This window comes from Callospermophilus lateralis, chromosome 3 (genome assembly GCF_048772815.1).
Source record: "Callospermophilus lateralis isolate mCalLat2 chromosome 3, mCalLat2.hap1, whole genome shotgun sequence".
In the NCBI taxonomy this organism is placed as follows: Eukaryota; Metazoa; Chordata; class Mammalia; order Rodentia; family Sciuridae; genus Callospermophilus; species Callospermophilus lateralis.
In genome coordinates this window covers 43,669,980-43,686,697 of record NC_135307.1, presented here as the reverse complement: position 1 = coordinate 43,686,697, position 16,718 = coordinate 43,669,980, and the positions used below count along the sequence as shown (strand labels likewise).

The 16,718-nt window shown below is 33.6% G+C and overlaps 1 protein-coding gene across 3 annotated transcripts in view; it reads right to left on the bottom strand.

Moving 5' to 3' along the window:
* Arhgap5 (Rho GTPase activating protein 5) overlaps window positions 1-16,718 on the bottom strand; it is a 77,963-nt gene that overhangs the window by 19,338 nt on the left and 41,907 nt on the right. For 2 of the 3 annotated variants that reach the window (XM_076850178.2, XM_076850177.2), the window contains exon 3: window positions 15,800-15,947. In XM_076850178.2, coding sequence (XP_076706293.1) covers window positions 15,800-15,947 — 148 coding nt within the window. The remainder of the gene's footprint in view (window positions 1-15,799; window positions 15,948-16,718) is intronic. The other variant, XM_076850179.2, reaches the window with a different exon arrangement.

The following is a 16,718-nucleotide window of genomic DNA, read 5'->3' as shown; positions in this document are numbered from 1 at the left end:
AAAAAGGAAAACCTATGGAATGAGGCAATAGCAGTGTTCAGAGAGAAATTCTGTAGCTGTGAACACTGACATTAAAAACATCTCAGGCTGGAGATGTAGCTCAGTAGAATGTGTGTTTGGCATGTACACTGCCCTGTGTTCAATCCCCAGCACCACAATACAGACTAGCAAAAACTTGACTTTACAATTAATTTTAAGGAACTAAAAAAAGAGAGCAAGATAAACACTAAGCTAGCAAAATGAAGGAGTATAAATCAGAATGGAGATAAACAAAATACAAAGCAGAAAAAACAACAGAATCAACAACTCCAAAAATTATTGCTTAGAGGAAAAAGATGGTGTGTGTGTGTGTGTGTGTGTGTGCGCGCATGCGCGGGGTGGGGGACACCTCCTATTACTAAAATCAGAAATGAAAATAGGGATATTACTACTGAAAATACAGAAGTGAAAAGGTCAAAAAGAGTACTATGAACCACTGTATGTTACTAAATTAGATAAACTAAACAAAATGGGCAAATTCTTGGAAACATACAAATCACCAAAACTGGCTCAAGAAGAAATAGAAAAGCACAACTAACCCACAAATAGAAATAATAAGATTCATCCAGTGATAAAAAAATTAGAACAGGGGCTGGGGATGTGGCTCAAGCGGTAGCGCGCTCGCCTGGCATGCGTGTGGCCCGGGTTCGATCCTCAGCACCACATACAAACAAAGATGTATCCGCTGATAACTAAAAAATAAATATTAAAATTCTCTCTCTCTCTCTCTCCCCTCTCTCACTCTCTCTTTAAAAAAAAAAATTAGAACAAAGCAAAGCTCAGAACCACATGGCTTCACTGATAAATTATATTGAACCCTTAAAAGAACTACTAATAAGAATTGATCTCAAATTATTAAAAAAAGAAAGAAAGAAATGCTTTCTAACTCATGTTAACAAGCCAATATTACCCTAATACAAAAGCCAGATTAAAAAAAAAAAAACACTAGAGAAGAAAACTATAGGGTATTATTCTCTACAAGTATAAATATAAAACTGTTCAACAAAATACCAGTAAAACAAATCAAGCAACATATTATGAAGATTATACACCATGATCAGGTAGGATTTATCCAAGGAAAGCAAGTTCAACTTTGGGAAATCAATTAATGTAATAGACCACATTAATGGAATAAAGGGAAAAGACTACATGATCATCTCAATTAGTAGACAAAAAATGTGTTACAATGTAATATCCTTTTATGATAAAAAGTATTTAGATTAGGAATGAAGGGATCTTTTTCAACATGATCCACAGCTAGCATCACATTCAAGTTGTGATAGCAGGAGCAAATGTGACTCCATTTTGTTTTATGACTTCATCCTATAAAACAACCATGCCAAGTAGAAGAGTCATGACTGGAGCAAGATGTTCTTTTCCTTTTGCTATAGAAACCTTTAAGAACACGGAACTACCTAATGGGATATTGTTTCTGTAACTGGGGTGACTGGGCTAACTGTGATTGGTTAGGCTTCCCTCCGCTTGACTGCACTGTCCCGCTTCTGTAACCTGGCTTGCTTGCATTGGCTAGACCCCTCGAACATCCCTTTTGCAGTTTTCAGGCTTATAAGGAATGCCCTTGCAATTGTTTGGGGCTGATCAGGGGAATTAGCTTTATGTTCTGGTCAGCCGCCACCGGTGTGCTTCAATAAAGGCTCGATTCGATTATATGTGAGTGGTCTGGAAGTCAGTTTATGAAACCCTGGGACAAAGCTTTAACTATAACAATGTCAACTGTAGTAAAATATGGTGATAGAATAAAAAACAGTAGATCAAGAATAGGACAAATATGTCCGTTTTGCTGTTTCCATGAAACATTACACTGGAGTTCTCACTCAAAGAACCGGGCAGGAAAATAAATGAAGGACATTTATCTTATAAAGGAATAAAGTAAAAATGATTCCTATTTGCACATGATATGACTTGCGTAAGGAAATTCTAAAGAATCCACAAAAATATAATATGGTTAATTCAAGAATTCAGCAAAGTTGCAGGATATAAGAAATACAAAAATCAGTTGTATTCTTATACATTATCAGGACAATAACCCCAGTTACAACAGCACCCAAAAGAACAAATACTGAGGGATAAATTTGACCAAGAAGATATAAAACTTGTATACTGAAAACTACAAAATAGTATTAAGACAATTAAAGAAGACCTAAATAAATAAAAGACACCCTGCATTTTGTGGATGAGAAGTGGTAATATTACCCAAACCAATCCATAGATTAAATGCAATCTCTAACAAAATCCAACTGTTTTTTGTTTTTTTTTGCATAAAAACAAAAGCAGATCCTCATATTCATTGAACTGCAGGGAATCCTTTGGCCAAAGGAACTTTGGGCGGGTGGGGGACCCAATTTGGTGAATTCCACATTCTTATGATTTCAAAACTTACTATAGGTTGAACTTCCCCAATCTATATGCTAACACCTGGAGTTTTGGGGGCACTGACAATGCTACAAGTGGAAAATTCCACATCTGACCTCACATGATGGGCTATAGTTAAAATACAGGGACACTAAAAACATTATATATAAAATTGCCTTCAAATTCTGTGTATAAGTTGTATATAAACAAATGAATTTTAGACCTGGGGGTCCATTCCCAAGATATCTCATCCTATATATGCAAATATGCCAAAATATAAAAAATTCAAAATCCAAAACACCCCTGGGTCTTAAGGATTTTGGATAAGAGATGCTCAACCAGGACCAGCAAAAACCTAACACATATAGATCAGGGGAATACAACTATGAGTCCACACATCTATGGCCAATTATTTTTAATAACAGTGTCAAGATCACTTAATTAGGAACAGATAATCTTTTCAACAGATGGTACTCAGACAGCTGGATATCTACATACAAAAAAAAAAATAAATTTAGATCCTTATCTCACTATAAAAAAATCATCTGAATGTAAGTGCTTAATACCATAAAAACAGATAAAGGGCACACAGTGATAAATCTTAATGATTTTGAATTTGGCAAACATTCTTACACATGATACCATAGTATGATCAATAAAATTTTAAAAATATATATTTTTTAGTTGTAAATGGACATAATACCTTTATTTTATTTATCTATTTATTTATTTATTTTTATGTGGTGCTGAGAATTGAACCCAGTGTCTCACATGTACTTTACCACTAAGTCACAACCCCAACACAACATTTAAAACTTTTATCAAAGGACATTATTAAAGATAAACCATGGTACATGCCTGTAATCCCAGTTACTCAGGAGGCTGAAGCAGAATATCAAGTTTGAGATCTACATGAGGAACTAAAACTCCATCTCAAAACAAGATAAAAAAGACAGGGTATTACCTAGAGATAGAAAACTTGCAAGAGGTTCAATCCCTGGTACTATCAAAATGGCAAAAAAAAAAAAAAAAAAAAAAAAAAAAAAAAAAAAAGGAAGAAGGAAAGAAAGAGCCTATAAATTGAAAGAAAATGTTTGCAAATCATTTATCTAATTAGGGCCTAGTACCCAGTATCTACAAGAACTCTTACAACTCCACAGGAAAAAAGACAACTCAATTTATAAAGGGCAAAAGACTTAAAGATCTTCAACATCACCAGTTATCATAAAAATGCAAATCAAAAAACACAAAGAAGTATCACTTCACAGTAAGGATAGTTATAATTAAAAAAAGGAAAATAGCAAATGTTGGTTGGTAAGGACACAAAGAAACTAGAACCCTCTTATTACACTGCTGACAGAGATGTAAAATAGTACAGCTGTTGTGGAAAATAGTTTGGTAGTTCCTAAAAAAACTAAACATAGAATTACCATATAACCCAGCAATTCCACTCCTAGACATATGCCCTAAAGAATTCAAAACAGGTACTCAAATAAACCTATACGAAAATGTTCATGCAGCACTGTTCACAATAGCCAAAGAATAGAAATAACTCAAATATCCACCAGTGGATATATATGGATAAACTAAATGTGGTATAGTTATAAAATATTACTTAGCTAGAGAAAGCAATAACATAATGATACCTGATATAATAAAAACAAATCTCAAAAGTGTTAAGCTAAATAAAAGCGCCCACATAAAGGGTTCTATTTTGTGATTCTGGTATATGAATACCCAGAATAGGCAAATCTGCCAAGTCAGAAAGGAGACTGGTAATTATTAGGGCTGTGAGAGTTTTGACTGATTTGTGGGTTCATAATTTCTTTTTGGGGTGATTTCCTTTTGGATCTAAATAGAGGTGATTATTAAACATTATAAATGTACTAAATGCCATTTAATTATATACTTCACAATTTGAGTATACTTTAATTTTATGTTATGTGACTCTTCCCTCAAAAATTTTCAAGTCCACCAGGGGGACAAACACAAGAATTATAAGTTGAAGGGAGACTCTACTGAATTAAAAGCACATTCTTATTGCTTAATATAAATTTAAAGACCAAAGAGTAAGGTATATGGGTAAATGGTAACCTTAAGTAAAAATTGCGTTTCAAGAGAGTTGGGGATGTGGCTCAAGTGGTAGCGTGCTCACCTAGCATGCGTGAGGCACTGGGTTTGATTCTCAGCACCATGTAAAAATAAAATATTGTGTCCACAAAAAAACAAAAACAAAAACAAAAAAAAAACAACCAAAAAAAAACAAAAACAAAAAACAAAGAAACATGCCAAATTCAAAGTGCATTTAAACAAAGTAACAGATATTCTGCATTAATCAATTAGCAAAATTAAATAATTGTTTTATTATTTGAGAATATAAAATGAAGAACTAGCCAGTCAACATGGTAATTATGTCGTGGTACTCACTGAATTCTCCCTCTGGAAATCTAAAACTGATCAAGTATGCCTGATTAGGTTCAGTATGTGGTTAGAACTCAGACCTTGTGAACAGCTGAGTCTAGAGACAAAAAAAAATGACACAGAGAAATAGAGTAGCATACTGCCAGGTTCTAATTCACCAGATTAGTTGCTTTTGTTTTAGGCTTATATCACCCTTTGTTCCAGTTAAATGCATTTTTTTGGACTTGGGTTTTGTTGATGTGCAATCACAATAATTTAAATAAATAAAACCTCAAGTTCTTGGCTATAAGTTAGGTATTGTCTTTCTATACACCCAACAGTTTTAAGTAGGAGACTACAAGTTGTAGGAAGGCAACTTGATTGAAAAGAATACAATGTAACAGACCTCAATGTGGTAATGATACTGTAAAAAAACGATGTAAGACAAAAACTGCTAAGAATGGGCAAGGATTAGCAATTAATGATATGTGGACACAATGAGTGAAAAAGTCAGACTGATGAGATACCAAAGCCCAAGCAACTAGAAAATGAAATTGGCATTTTGAGAAAAAAGGAGAACTAAGAAAGGAACTGGTTTGGGGGAAGGCAAATTGTACTTTAAACTTAGGTTCTGAAACATTACATTTAACTAGAACCATTCAGTAGGAAGTTTGAAATACAGTAAAACCTGAGATAAAAGAAAATATCTGGGAGGTATTCTTGTAAAATGTGATGGCCCCAGCAACAAAGAAAAATAAACCAGATATGTATAAATGACAAATACTAAATGAAATGACTATAAATTATTGAAACTATTTAGAAGATGTACCTAAATGACAAGTGAAATAAGTCAATCCCACAAAACCAAAGGGTGAATATTTTCTCTAATATGCAAATGCTAATTTACAATAAGATAGGGGTGGTGGGGGCCCACTGGAAGAGTAGTGTTACCTTAGATTAGGTAGAGGGAAGTGATGGGAGAGGAGGGGATATGGGGATAGGAAAGATAATAGAATGAAACAGACATTATTACTATATGTACATATGTGACTACATGACCAATATGATTCTAACATGTACAATCAGAAAAATGATAAATTATATCTCAGATATATATGACATATCAAATTGCACAAATGTATTCTACTGTCATGTATAACTAATTAAAACAAATTAAAAAAAAAAGAAATGTTGCGTATGGGCTGGGGCTGTGGCTCAATGGTAGAGCACTTGCCTTGAATGTTGTTGAGGCACTGGGTTCAATTCTCAGCACAGCATATAAATGAAAAATAAAGGTCCATCAACAACTAAAACAAATAATTAAAAAAAAAAAGAAATTTGAGTATGTAGAGGCATACTGCATGTTTTTATTTGAAATAGGATTTAATGTTTCTTTTCTTTTGGGGGGGTAATAAGGGTTGAACTCAGGGGCACTCAACCACTGAGCCACATTCCCAGCCTTATTTTGTATTTTATTCAGAGACAGAGTCTGAATTGCTCAGTGCCTCCAAGTGGCTGAGGCTGGATTTGAACTTGCAATCCTGACTCAGGCTCCTGAACTGCTTGGATTAAAGGTGTGAACCACCACACCCGTGGAGGATTTAATGTTTCTTAAATGCTGTTATTAGAATATGCATGTGTAACACAAGACATAAAGTACATTGTCCCTGCACATATAGTTCAATACATAGTCATTTTGAGTGTTAAAACAATGGCTGAGGTTAATATACTCATGCTGTTTTCAGTGATCTAATGGAACTTCACATCAAACTGAGTGAAGTGAGATTTTCACGTTAAAAAGCTGACAGAGATGAAGTGACATCAACAAAACTAGAACTTTTAGCACTGCCACTGGACATTTTGGGCACAAAGCCACTTCAGGAATAATAAAGACTAAAGGCAATATTTCCTCTTTTCAATTTACCAAAACAATGTGGGTTTTTTGTTTGTTTGTTTTTTGGGGGGCAGGGGTGTGGGAAAACATGCAAATTATTATAACCTTAGCTTACTGAACTATAACATGTCAATACTTTCTGGTCACTAAACTTTAATCACTGAGACATAATAATAGTTTTCTGATACTTCATTGTTAATTTCATTACATTATTAAAATTTCAAATATTTATTATTTCAAATAAATATTACGTGCATCATTTCATTCCATCTTTGAAATAATGCACTAGTAGACTTATTAAAGATAAGGAGGCAAGTTTTAAAAAGTGAAGTGGGTTCCTTAAGGTCACAGGGTAAACAAGCTGGGGTCAGTCTGTCCCATTTAATACATAATATAAACTTTTGAAATGCCTCTCATTTGTTTTATGTGCTAAATGTTTTCCTCTCTCTGCAAGATTACTATTATTGGAGGTAGCTCTAGAAATTTTACGTTTAAACATTTTTCTCAGAAAATACGAATACAAATAAATAAAGACATATATAAAAGGGTAACTGCCAAGAATATTGAATGTTTGGAGACTTATGCCCAGAATTAGGAAGTTACTGAATAAGTTATATTTTTCAGTATGTTATAATATGACATACAGCTATTAAAAGTAATTCTAAAAATTGATACCTACTTGCATAGAAGAAAATTATTTATATATTAAAAATATTACAAAAACAGTAAGCTTAGTTTCCCCTTAAAAAAAAAAAGCTATGCATGTTTGAACATGTATTCTATACTGGGTAAATTTACAAGGAAAAAATATCACTTATAAAATCACAGGTGGTTTTTAGTTTTACTCCTTATGGACTCATCTGTATTTCTATTGTGTTAAAATAAAACAGTAGTCGACGCTTTTCTTAAAAACTTCTGGTTATCAAAGATCACCTGTAAGATGTGTATGGGCTAGAATCCAACTGGGTGATTTCAGATAAGTTATATAATTTCTCTGGGCTTCTGTTTCATTCCTTGGTAAAATGGTTGTAACTACACATATACTGTATTTCACCACAAAACTGTTGCAGATTTTATGACAAATATTAAAGTGGTATGCAACCATTATTTGAAGTTTGTTTGATTAAACAAATTGTGCTAGCATTATTTTAAAATCAATTAGTGAACTGGCTTTAGTAAAAGATCAGGATGCACGTAATACTCATGAATACATGTTAAAATTGAAAAATCCAAACTGACACACATCATTTCCTTGTGATAGTTAAAAGAATATTTTTCTTCTGGAAAAACAACTCATTAGTTGTTACTGATTTGTGCATTAAGGCTGAAATATTTATTACCCTTAAGGAAATTTACTACAGTGTTGTGAAGTATGGACTTAGAAAATTTAATCTTCTGTATCTGAAGATTCTGTGTAGCTATTATTGGTTCATTACATGATGTGCCATCCTCGGTACCATTCTATAAGATGTATTTATTAGTAGTACTGAAGCGCTCTACACAAAACATGAAAGTTGGCTTTCAGAAATGTACTGACAATTGTGTGTGTGCTGAGAATTCTAGGCTCACAGCTCCAGAGAAGACAAATACAGATATGACACTGTTGCAAACATTGCTGCTGTGTTTACCTTTTATACAATGTAAGGAACAGAATTCTAGCATGTGACAATTACAGGATGAGAGGTATACATCAATTTTTGGACTGAAAAAACAATGCAATGGTTATGTGGTAATGGTGATTATGCAGTGAAATACAGTATTCTGCCCAGATATAAAAGTTAAGTAAACAAAGATTATTTTTTAGCTCACTAAAGGTTTAATGTGTAAATAACAAGCTTCCAGTAAAACTTTGATTATTACATTTTCAAAATAAGTATTCCACATGGAGGAGTAAACGGGTAAAGACTAGTAATTCTTCAGCCTTTCACTACATTCCTTCTCCTGTATGAATTTCAACATTTAAAAAAAAAAAAAAAAAAAAAAGGTGGGGATTGGTAAAACACTTGCCCAGCCTGTCTGGGGCACTGGGTTTGATTCTCAGCATCTCATAAAATAAATGAATAAAAAAAAAGCCCATCAACAACTAAAAATACATATAAAACTTTTTTTTTTAAAAAGGTGGTCTAGATGTACATCATCTGTCAACTACAAAAATGGCAATTTCAACTGAATCCATCTAACTTTAAGCAAAGCACTGAAATAGATTCTGCCTAAGCCTTTTTCTCTTACAACCACTGAGCATCTTGAGCTCTGTATAACTTTTATCACCTAGTGTTATCACAATACATAAAACCATTCAAAACCCCTGCTTTTATAACACTATAACTTAAATGGTTAATCTAATGCAAATTACTCAGTTGACATAAAATCATGAATAAGTCTCTGTAGCACAAATGCATTAGCCAGTCTTTCATTACTATAGTGAGACATTTAAAGCATCTTAACTTTACAAAGAGGTTTATATGGATCAAAGTTCAGGAGGTTCAATGATATGGTGCCTGCATCAGTTCCTGGCTATATCACTTGAAGACAGAAACATATTTGGGAACAGTCCTCACATTACCAAGACAGGAAGTCAGAGAGAGCTGGGTGAAGCCAGGCTCAGGCATTTATAATAACCCTCTCTAGAAAACTTCTTAATCCCTTTTGAGGGCATATATAGGCCTGATCTCTGAAAGGTCCACACCACCTCGCAATACTGAAATACAAAGGACCAAACTTCCAATACAGGGACCTTTGGGGGTGTGGGGGTCAACGGCAACACTTAAGCAACAAATGATAGCATTCTCTTAACTTTTCCAATGATCATGCATTCTTTATATGTGCAGGGAAAAAAAATAATGGTAATTTTAGTTTGGAAAATAAAGAGAAAAATTATCAGTGTGTAATGTCACAAGGATACCATATTATTAAAATTTCTTTATTCATTTTAAAAAGCATTTATTCAGAACTAATTATGTGCCAGACACTGTCTTAGGAGCTTGGGGTCTCTATACACATGAAGATTAAATTCTAGTGGCTTTGGGTAAAACACAAAAAGTTTTTTGTTTTTGTTTTTTTTTTTTTGGTACCTGGCATTGCATCTAGGGGTGCTTAACCACTGAGCCACACCCCCAGCCCTTTTTTATTTTGAGATAGGGTCCCAACTAAGTTGCTTAGTCCCTCGCTAGGTTACTAACGCTGCCTTTGAATTTGTGATCCTCCTGCCTCAGCCTCTAGAGTCACTGGGATTACAGCTGTGTGCCACCATGCCCAGCAAGCTTTACCTTTTTGACCAGTTATTATGACCAGCTACTTCAAGAAACGAGTTCTTGGTAACAGATAAAAGAAAGTTTCAAAGTCAGAAACCACAAGGCAAAATTAATACACCATAAAACCTTAAGGAATTTGTTGCTAGATATAAGCTTACTAAAAGAATCTTAAGAAATGCTTTAAGGCCTAATTTATAATTCTTTTGTGTTAGAGCAAGAAAAAAAAAATCACCTAATTATCTCAATTGCCACACACACAAAAAAAAATCATTTAACACTCTTTCATCATAAAAACAAGTCAAACAAAAAAAATCACTCAACAATCTAGGAATCAAAGAATATTATAGGTTTAAGAGTCCCCCGTCCACCCCCCCCCCCCCCCCCCGCCAAAATGTTCAAGTCTTAGTCTCCAATATCTCAACAGGGTAACTTTATTTGAAAATAGGGTTCTTACTGATATAATTATATAAAGATAAGATCACACTGTGGCATAGGGTAGGTCCTTAACCCAGTGTGTTGGTGTCCACATAACAACATAGACACACATAGGGAAAATACCAAAGGCAGAGATTGGAAAGATACAGATTTCTATCTTTCAGAACAGTCAGAGTAACTTTCTGTTGTATTAAGCTTCCCAGTTTGGGGGCTTTGCTATGGCAGCCCCCAAAACAAACACAGGACAGAACTTCCTCAACATTATAAGGAGTAATTATGAAAACCCCACAACTAATATTCTCAATGGTGAAAGAATGAAAGCTTTCTCCTAAGAAAAGAAATAAAAGATGCTTGTTTTCACAACTGGTATTCACCACTACACTGGAAATTCAGCTAGAGCAATTGAAACAAGACAAAGAAATAGAAGGTTTTCAAATATGAAAGTAGTAAAGCTATTCCCTAATCCAGAGAACAACAAAAAAAATACAAATATGTGTATGTATACATAAATACAAACACAAGAAATTCCAAAGAATATGCACACACAAAAGCGCTTAATAGAGTTAATAAAATAATTTAACAAGATTGCAGTATACAGGATCAACACACAAACAATTGCACATACCAGCATATACACTTCTAAAACTAATGCCATTTACAATATCATCCCCTAAAATATCCAAGAGTAAATTTATCAAAAGCAAGACTTGTACACTGGAAACTATAAAATAGGATTAAAAAAATTAAAGAAGACATAAATAAATGGAGATATCAAGCATTCATGGACTAAAATGACAATACTAAAAAATAATCTAGAGATTAAATGCAATCACTATAAAAAGAGATAGGATGGCTTGAATTCTCTCTTTCCCAGCACACTACGATGTGGAGATATTCAAGTCCTCATACATTTGCTAGGGGAATGTAAAATGGTACATATACGTAGAAAATAGTTTGTCCTTGGAAATTTAAACATAGAATTACCAGGAATCCAAAGAATTGAAAATAGGCACTTTATAGATGTATATGGAGCTTTACAGCAGAACTATTCACAACAGCCAAAAGGTATAAATAACCTAATGTTTACCAGATGATGAATGAATAAATATATATCCATACAATGATAATACTATAATACAGATTAATCTCAAAAACATTGTTAATGAAAAAAGAGACAAAAAAGTCATGTTATATGATTCCATTTATATGCTATATCCAGAATATGTAAATCCACTGAAACATAAAGCAGATTGGTAAACTGAAGAAAGCGGGTAATAAGAAGTAACTCTTTGTGGGTTTAAACTTTTCTTTGGGGGCGATAAAAATGTTCTGGGACCAAAAGAAGTGGTGGTCAAACAACACTGTGAGTGTATTACATGCCATTGAGCTATACATATTAAAATGGTTCATCTTTTACACATATAATTTCACCTTAATAAAAAGTAACGTGGCCTGGAGTTGTTGGTCATTGGTAGAGGCACTGGGTTCGATTCTCAGCACTGCATATAAACAAAGGTCTACTGACAACTAAAAAAAATTATATATAAAAAAAGTAATGTAACAAAATCAATCATCAAGTCATTTAATACTAACAACCATGCTTTTTCCTTAATAACTTTTTTCTCTTTTTTTGCAGGGGGTGGGGGGCGGGCAGGGGGATCAGGAATTGAACTCAGGAGCATTCAACCACTGAGCCACATCTGCAGCCCTATTTTGTTATTTTATTTAGATACAGGGTCTTGTTGAGTTGCTTAACACCTCTCAGTTGCTGAGGCTGGCTTTGAACTGTGATCCTCATACCTCAGCCTCCTGAACTGCTGGGATTGTAGGCGTGCGCCACCATACCCGGCTAATTATTTCTCTCTTTTGTGTAGTCTGCCAACTTTCCTTCTCATTTTAAATATTGACCTTGAGGCCCAGGAACAAAAAAGCTACATTAAAGATCTTATATACTCAAAATTACCAAAACAGTATCTAAAGACCAAAACATTTTCCAGAGCTTCATAGCCACACATATTCATTCAACTAAATTTTGGTCTTTTATAGGGATTTTCCACAGGCACTTTAAGATTTAACATGTCCAAGATATGGATCTGCTTTTCATATTTCAACTTCCATTTTCATTAACAGAGTACCACCTAACATGGTAATCTGAGAGGCATTTTAAAGTCCTCTTCCATCCCCACAACTGTCTGTCTTATTTACTTAAAGAAGCCTATTGTTCCCTTTCTTTTGTGTTTCTTCCATACTACCCCTTTTTGTCCTTTTTACACTTAATGCTACACAAATTGCCCTCCCACAGTAAAGAACTAAAATTTTAAAAACAGTTTTTCTAGCATTTAACAGGCAGCTTAATATTATGATTCATAAAGAAAAATGAGTCAAGCTAACAACGCTGGAGAGTATTTAGGTGGTTGTGAAGGCATGTGGAATAGTTTATCAAAACTGAGGAGAAAGAGACACAAGTTCAGAAAAACCGAGAAGGCTACATTTGTAGGGCAGAGTACCAAACAGACAAACATATACACAGATAAAGAGCCTTAGATACATGCAGAGTCCCTGGTGTCTTTGGATACTGCACAGGTACAAGTGGAAAGTTTCTGAGGCCAGGGCTGAAATTATTCTCAAAATATCTTTTAATATATAGGGCACTGGGTCAAATCCTCTTCTTTTCTGTAGACCTACATAAGTACCAGAATAGAAGCTGCTTTGAATCCTTCACATTTTAGCAACTGAATCCAGCAATATATAAGAAGAATAAAAACACTATGACAAAGTGGTGTTTATCTCAGGAATGCACCAGTAATTTAACATTAGAAAATCAATTAATATAATTCACCATATAAACAGAGTAAAAAAATTCCAAAGATCATCTCAAAAGACACCGGAAAATTGTGGGACGCATTTGGGAGAAAAAGTTTCAGTGAACTAGGAACATTAGAATACTTTCTTGACCTAATAAAAAGCATAGGAGAAAAGTAATAGGGTTGGGGTATATTTCAGTGTTAGAGCACTTGCCCAGCAGGTGCAAGGTCCTGGATTCCATCCCCAGGACCACAGAGGGGGAAAAAAAAGGTCAACAGTGAATGCTGCACTTAATCATAAAAGACCAGAAATATATTGTATGTTAATATATGAAACTTTTTTTTTTTTTTTGGTTCTGGTGACTGAACCCAGGGATGCTTTCCAATGGAGCTACATTACCAGCTCTTTTTTTAATCTTTTATTTTAAGACAAGATTTCACTAAGTTTCTGAGGCTGGCTTCGAATCTGCAATTGTCCTGCTTTAGCCTCCCGAGTTGCTGGGATTACAGGCATGCACCTAGCAATAAAACTGACTTTTAAAATCTACCATTATATTTTCAAAGTTGTTCAAAAAGTTTAGTCTTTTAAACAAGAGAGCTGATTATAACAAGAAACTTGTCATTTATGTTACTATATCTAATAATCTATAAACAGCAAAATGCAATTTTAAAATAATGGGTGTTTGCAATATATTTCCATTACTGCATGTTGAACCTTAAATATAAGAAGACCGTGCAACAGTCCATACCAAGAGCTGTATAGTGAACTCTTAAGCAACTGGAATTTAAAATCACTAATTAAAAAAAAAAAAATCAATCATTATACTAAAATAACAGCAATAGAAGAATTAGCTTTAATTTTTTATTCTATCCTTATGGTACCTAAGTATAAATTACTTGTTAGTGACTTGAACTAATTCAAGTGTATTAAGAATTAGACTATAGGGTTGGGAATATAGCTCAGTGGTACAGCATTTACCTAGCTTGCCTGAGGCCCTGGGTTCAATTCCCAGTGCCAACAAAAAAAAAAAAAGAAAGAAAAAAAAATTGGGTGGGAACCGAATTTTACCCTGCACTTGAAATTTAGCCATTTTGTTCAAATCACTCAGCTACTTTGAAAGTATTCAAGAAATGAGATTTTTAAAAAATTATAATAATAAATGCTAACCCATCATTTTATTATGTTTCAACCATTAAAGGAAAGTATTTTATAATTGCCCAGTCACATCTGTAAGTAAAGAATTATATTACAAGAAAGACTGCTTAAAGCAGGAAGGTAATATTGTAAGAATCTGTATTTCTTCTATGTTAAAGATGAACAGAAACACAGAAAAGAAATTTGCTTGAAACACACTTCTCGATTTGTTCAGGGAAAAAGTAAATAGTTAAGAGCATATCCCATGTAGGTTCTATAAACTACATTGAACTCAGGGACATTCAACCACTGAGTCACATCCCCAGCCCTATCTTGTATTTTTATTTAGAGACAGGATCTTGTTGAGTTGCTGAGTACCTCACTTTTGCTGAAGGTGGCTTTGAACTCAATCCTCCTGCCTTAGCCTCCCAAGCTGCTGGGATTACAGGCATGTGCCACCTCTCCCAGCTATACTAACCCTTCTTAATTGAAGGAAGACTATAATACTAGCAGGTGACAGTTTAACCACCCACATGTCACACCCTTATTAAAACTGAGAAGTCACCATTCCTCAATAGAGACAATACAATATGTATAGAACTTAGGTGACAATCAGACTAAAAGGATAAGATGCACATATGAACAAAAGTAAGCATGCTTATTTATATACAACATTGTTATGCTTTTTTAAAAAAATGCTCATATATCAAAAAAGATCATTAAGTAAAGCTGAACTACCTTAGCTCATGTTTTCAAACCATTAAAACCTGTAGTCCATTCAATCAGTAAGGTTCCATGGTTAACTTGTGTTCATTTTAAATATACTCTAACACAACAACCTTCTGCTACCCTACAAGATATCTTGACTTGTGCAGCTCAATTTTTTTTTAGTTTACAATAGGCAAAATAAATAAAAACAAGCTTATTTTTTAAAAAGTAAGAGTAATTATACATTTCTTGAAAATATCACTCAACCATATAAATCACATCAAACTAGAACTGAATAAACTGGAACATCATAATAAGCTGCCTTTCATACATCTATAACTATGCCTGTTTTAAAAGAAAATAATCCACATGTAAGATAGGTAACAAACAGTATTAGATTTTAAAATATTGGAAACTTCCAAATTACTGATTCAAGTAATAATGATCTGTTGATAGCATAATAACCCAGTTATTCTAAACTTCAAAGTAATATAAAGTTTAACGCTTTAGCATCAATTTAGCCATTTATTAGGTTCAAGAGAAGTCCAACAAAAGCATTACTGGTCAACAAAATTCCTTCCAAATATCAAGTGGTTATCTTAAGAGTTAATACTCAAGACAAATAAGACTCAACCCTAATAATGAGAACTATAATCCTCTTTCAAAATTTAGCTTAAACAAGTCACAAATATTTGATAAACTGTTGGGGTAGCACAAGTGAAAATTTAAATCAAATCTTGTTTTGATATTTCTATCCTACCTGTATCTTCAATAAATTCCACACATTTTTCAACAAACAGTGGTATGGGCTTCTCAGCTGTAACCAGATCCTGGAGGGGCATCCCAAAGTAATTACTTTCCCAATTTCTACGCGTTGGTGGATTGAAGTTCTTAGTTTTCTTTTTCTGCTATAAGAAAACATATTTGAGTTAAAACTATTAAAAACTAATCTCCCTCAAAATATTAGTATCAAGCAATATAAACACACAGTTTGGATAAAAGAAAATATTTACAAGTCATATCCAATTGAAATGTCCAGGAAAACCGGACACATTACGTTCTACTAAGAGCAGCAACCTGATCAATGGAGGCAAAAAAGTGAATAGGGAAAAAAATTAGCTGACTAGAAGAAAATGTTCTCTTTGGAAAATAACATAAGACTAGATAGGGAGAGATGAGAAAGATTAGATAGTAAAAGACAGGGAAGATCATTTCTCAATGCCAATATAGGGGACAAACTAGAAATACACAGAGTAGGGTTTTGTATAAATCTGTATTTCTAAGAATAATTTACTGATTATATAATGAGGCTATATATTTGCACCAAGATTTTAGTCTATTTTCCCCACATTTGTCCAATCCACTGTGACTTAAATATTAAGACAGTTTTCAGAAGAAATTTGTAAAATATTTTCAATAGAGTAAAAACCCAAAACAAATTTTTTTTTTCAGAATTTAACCTTTATCTAACCATTAGAAAAACATGGATTATTAACCAGGAATGTTCATCTCAAAACCCAAGGATGAATTGTCTGGAATCAATGTTGGGGAGATTCTGATTCAGTCTTTTTTGAGTAGGGTATAGCAAGCATCTTCAAAGATGATTCTGTTATGCATATCCAATTGAGAATCTCTAAAGTACAGGAAGAAAAAGTTTTCAGAAATTCAAAGAGCTTATT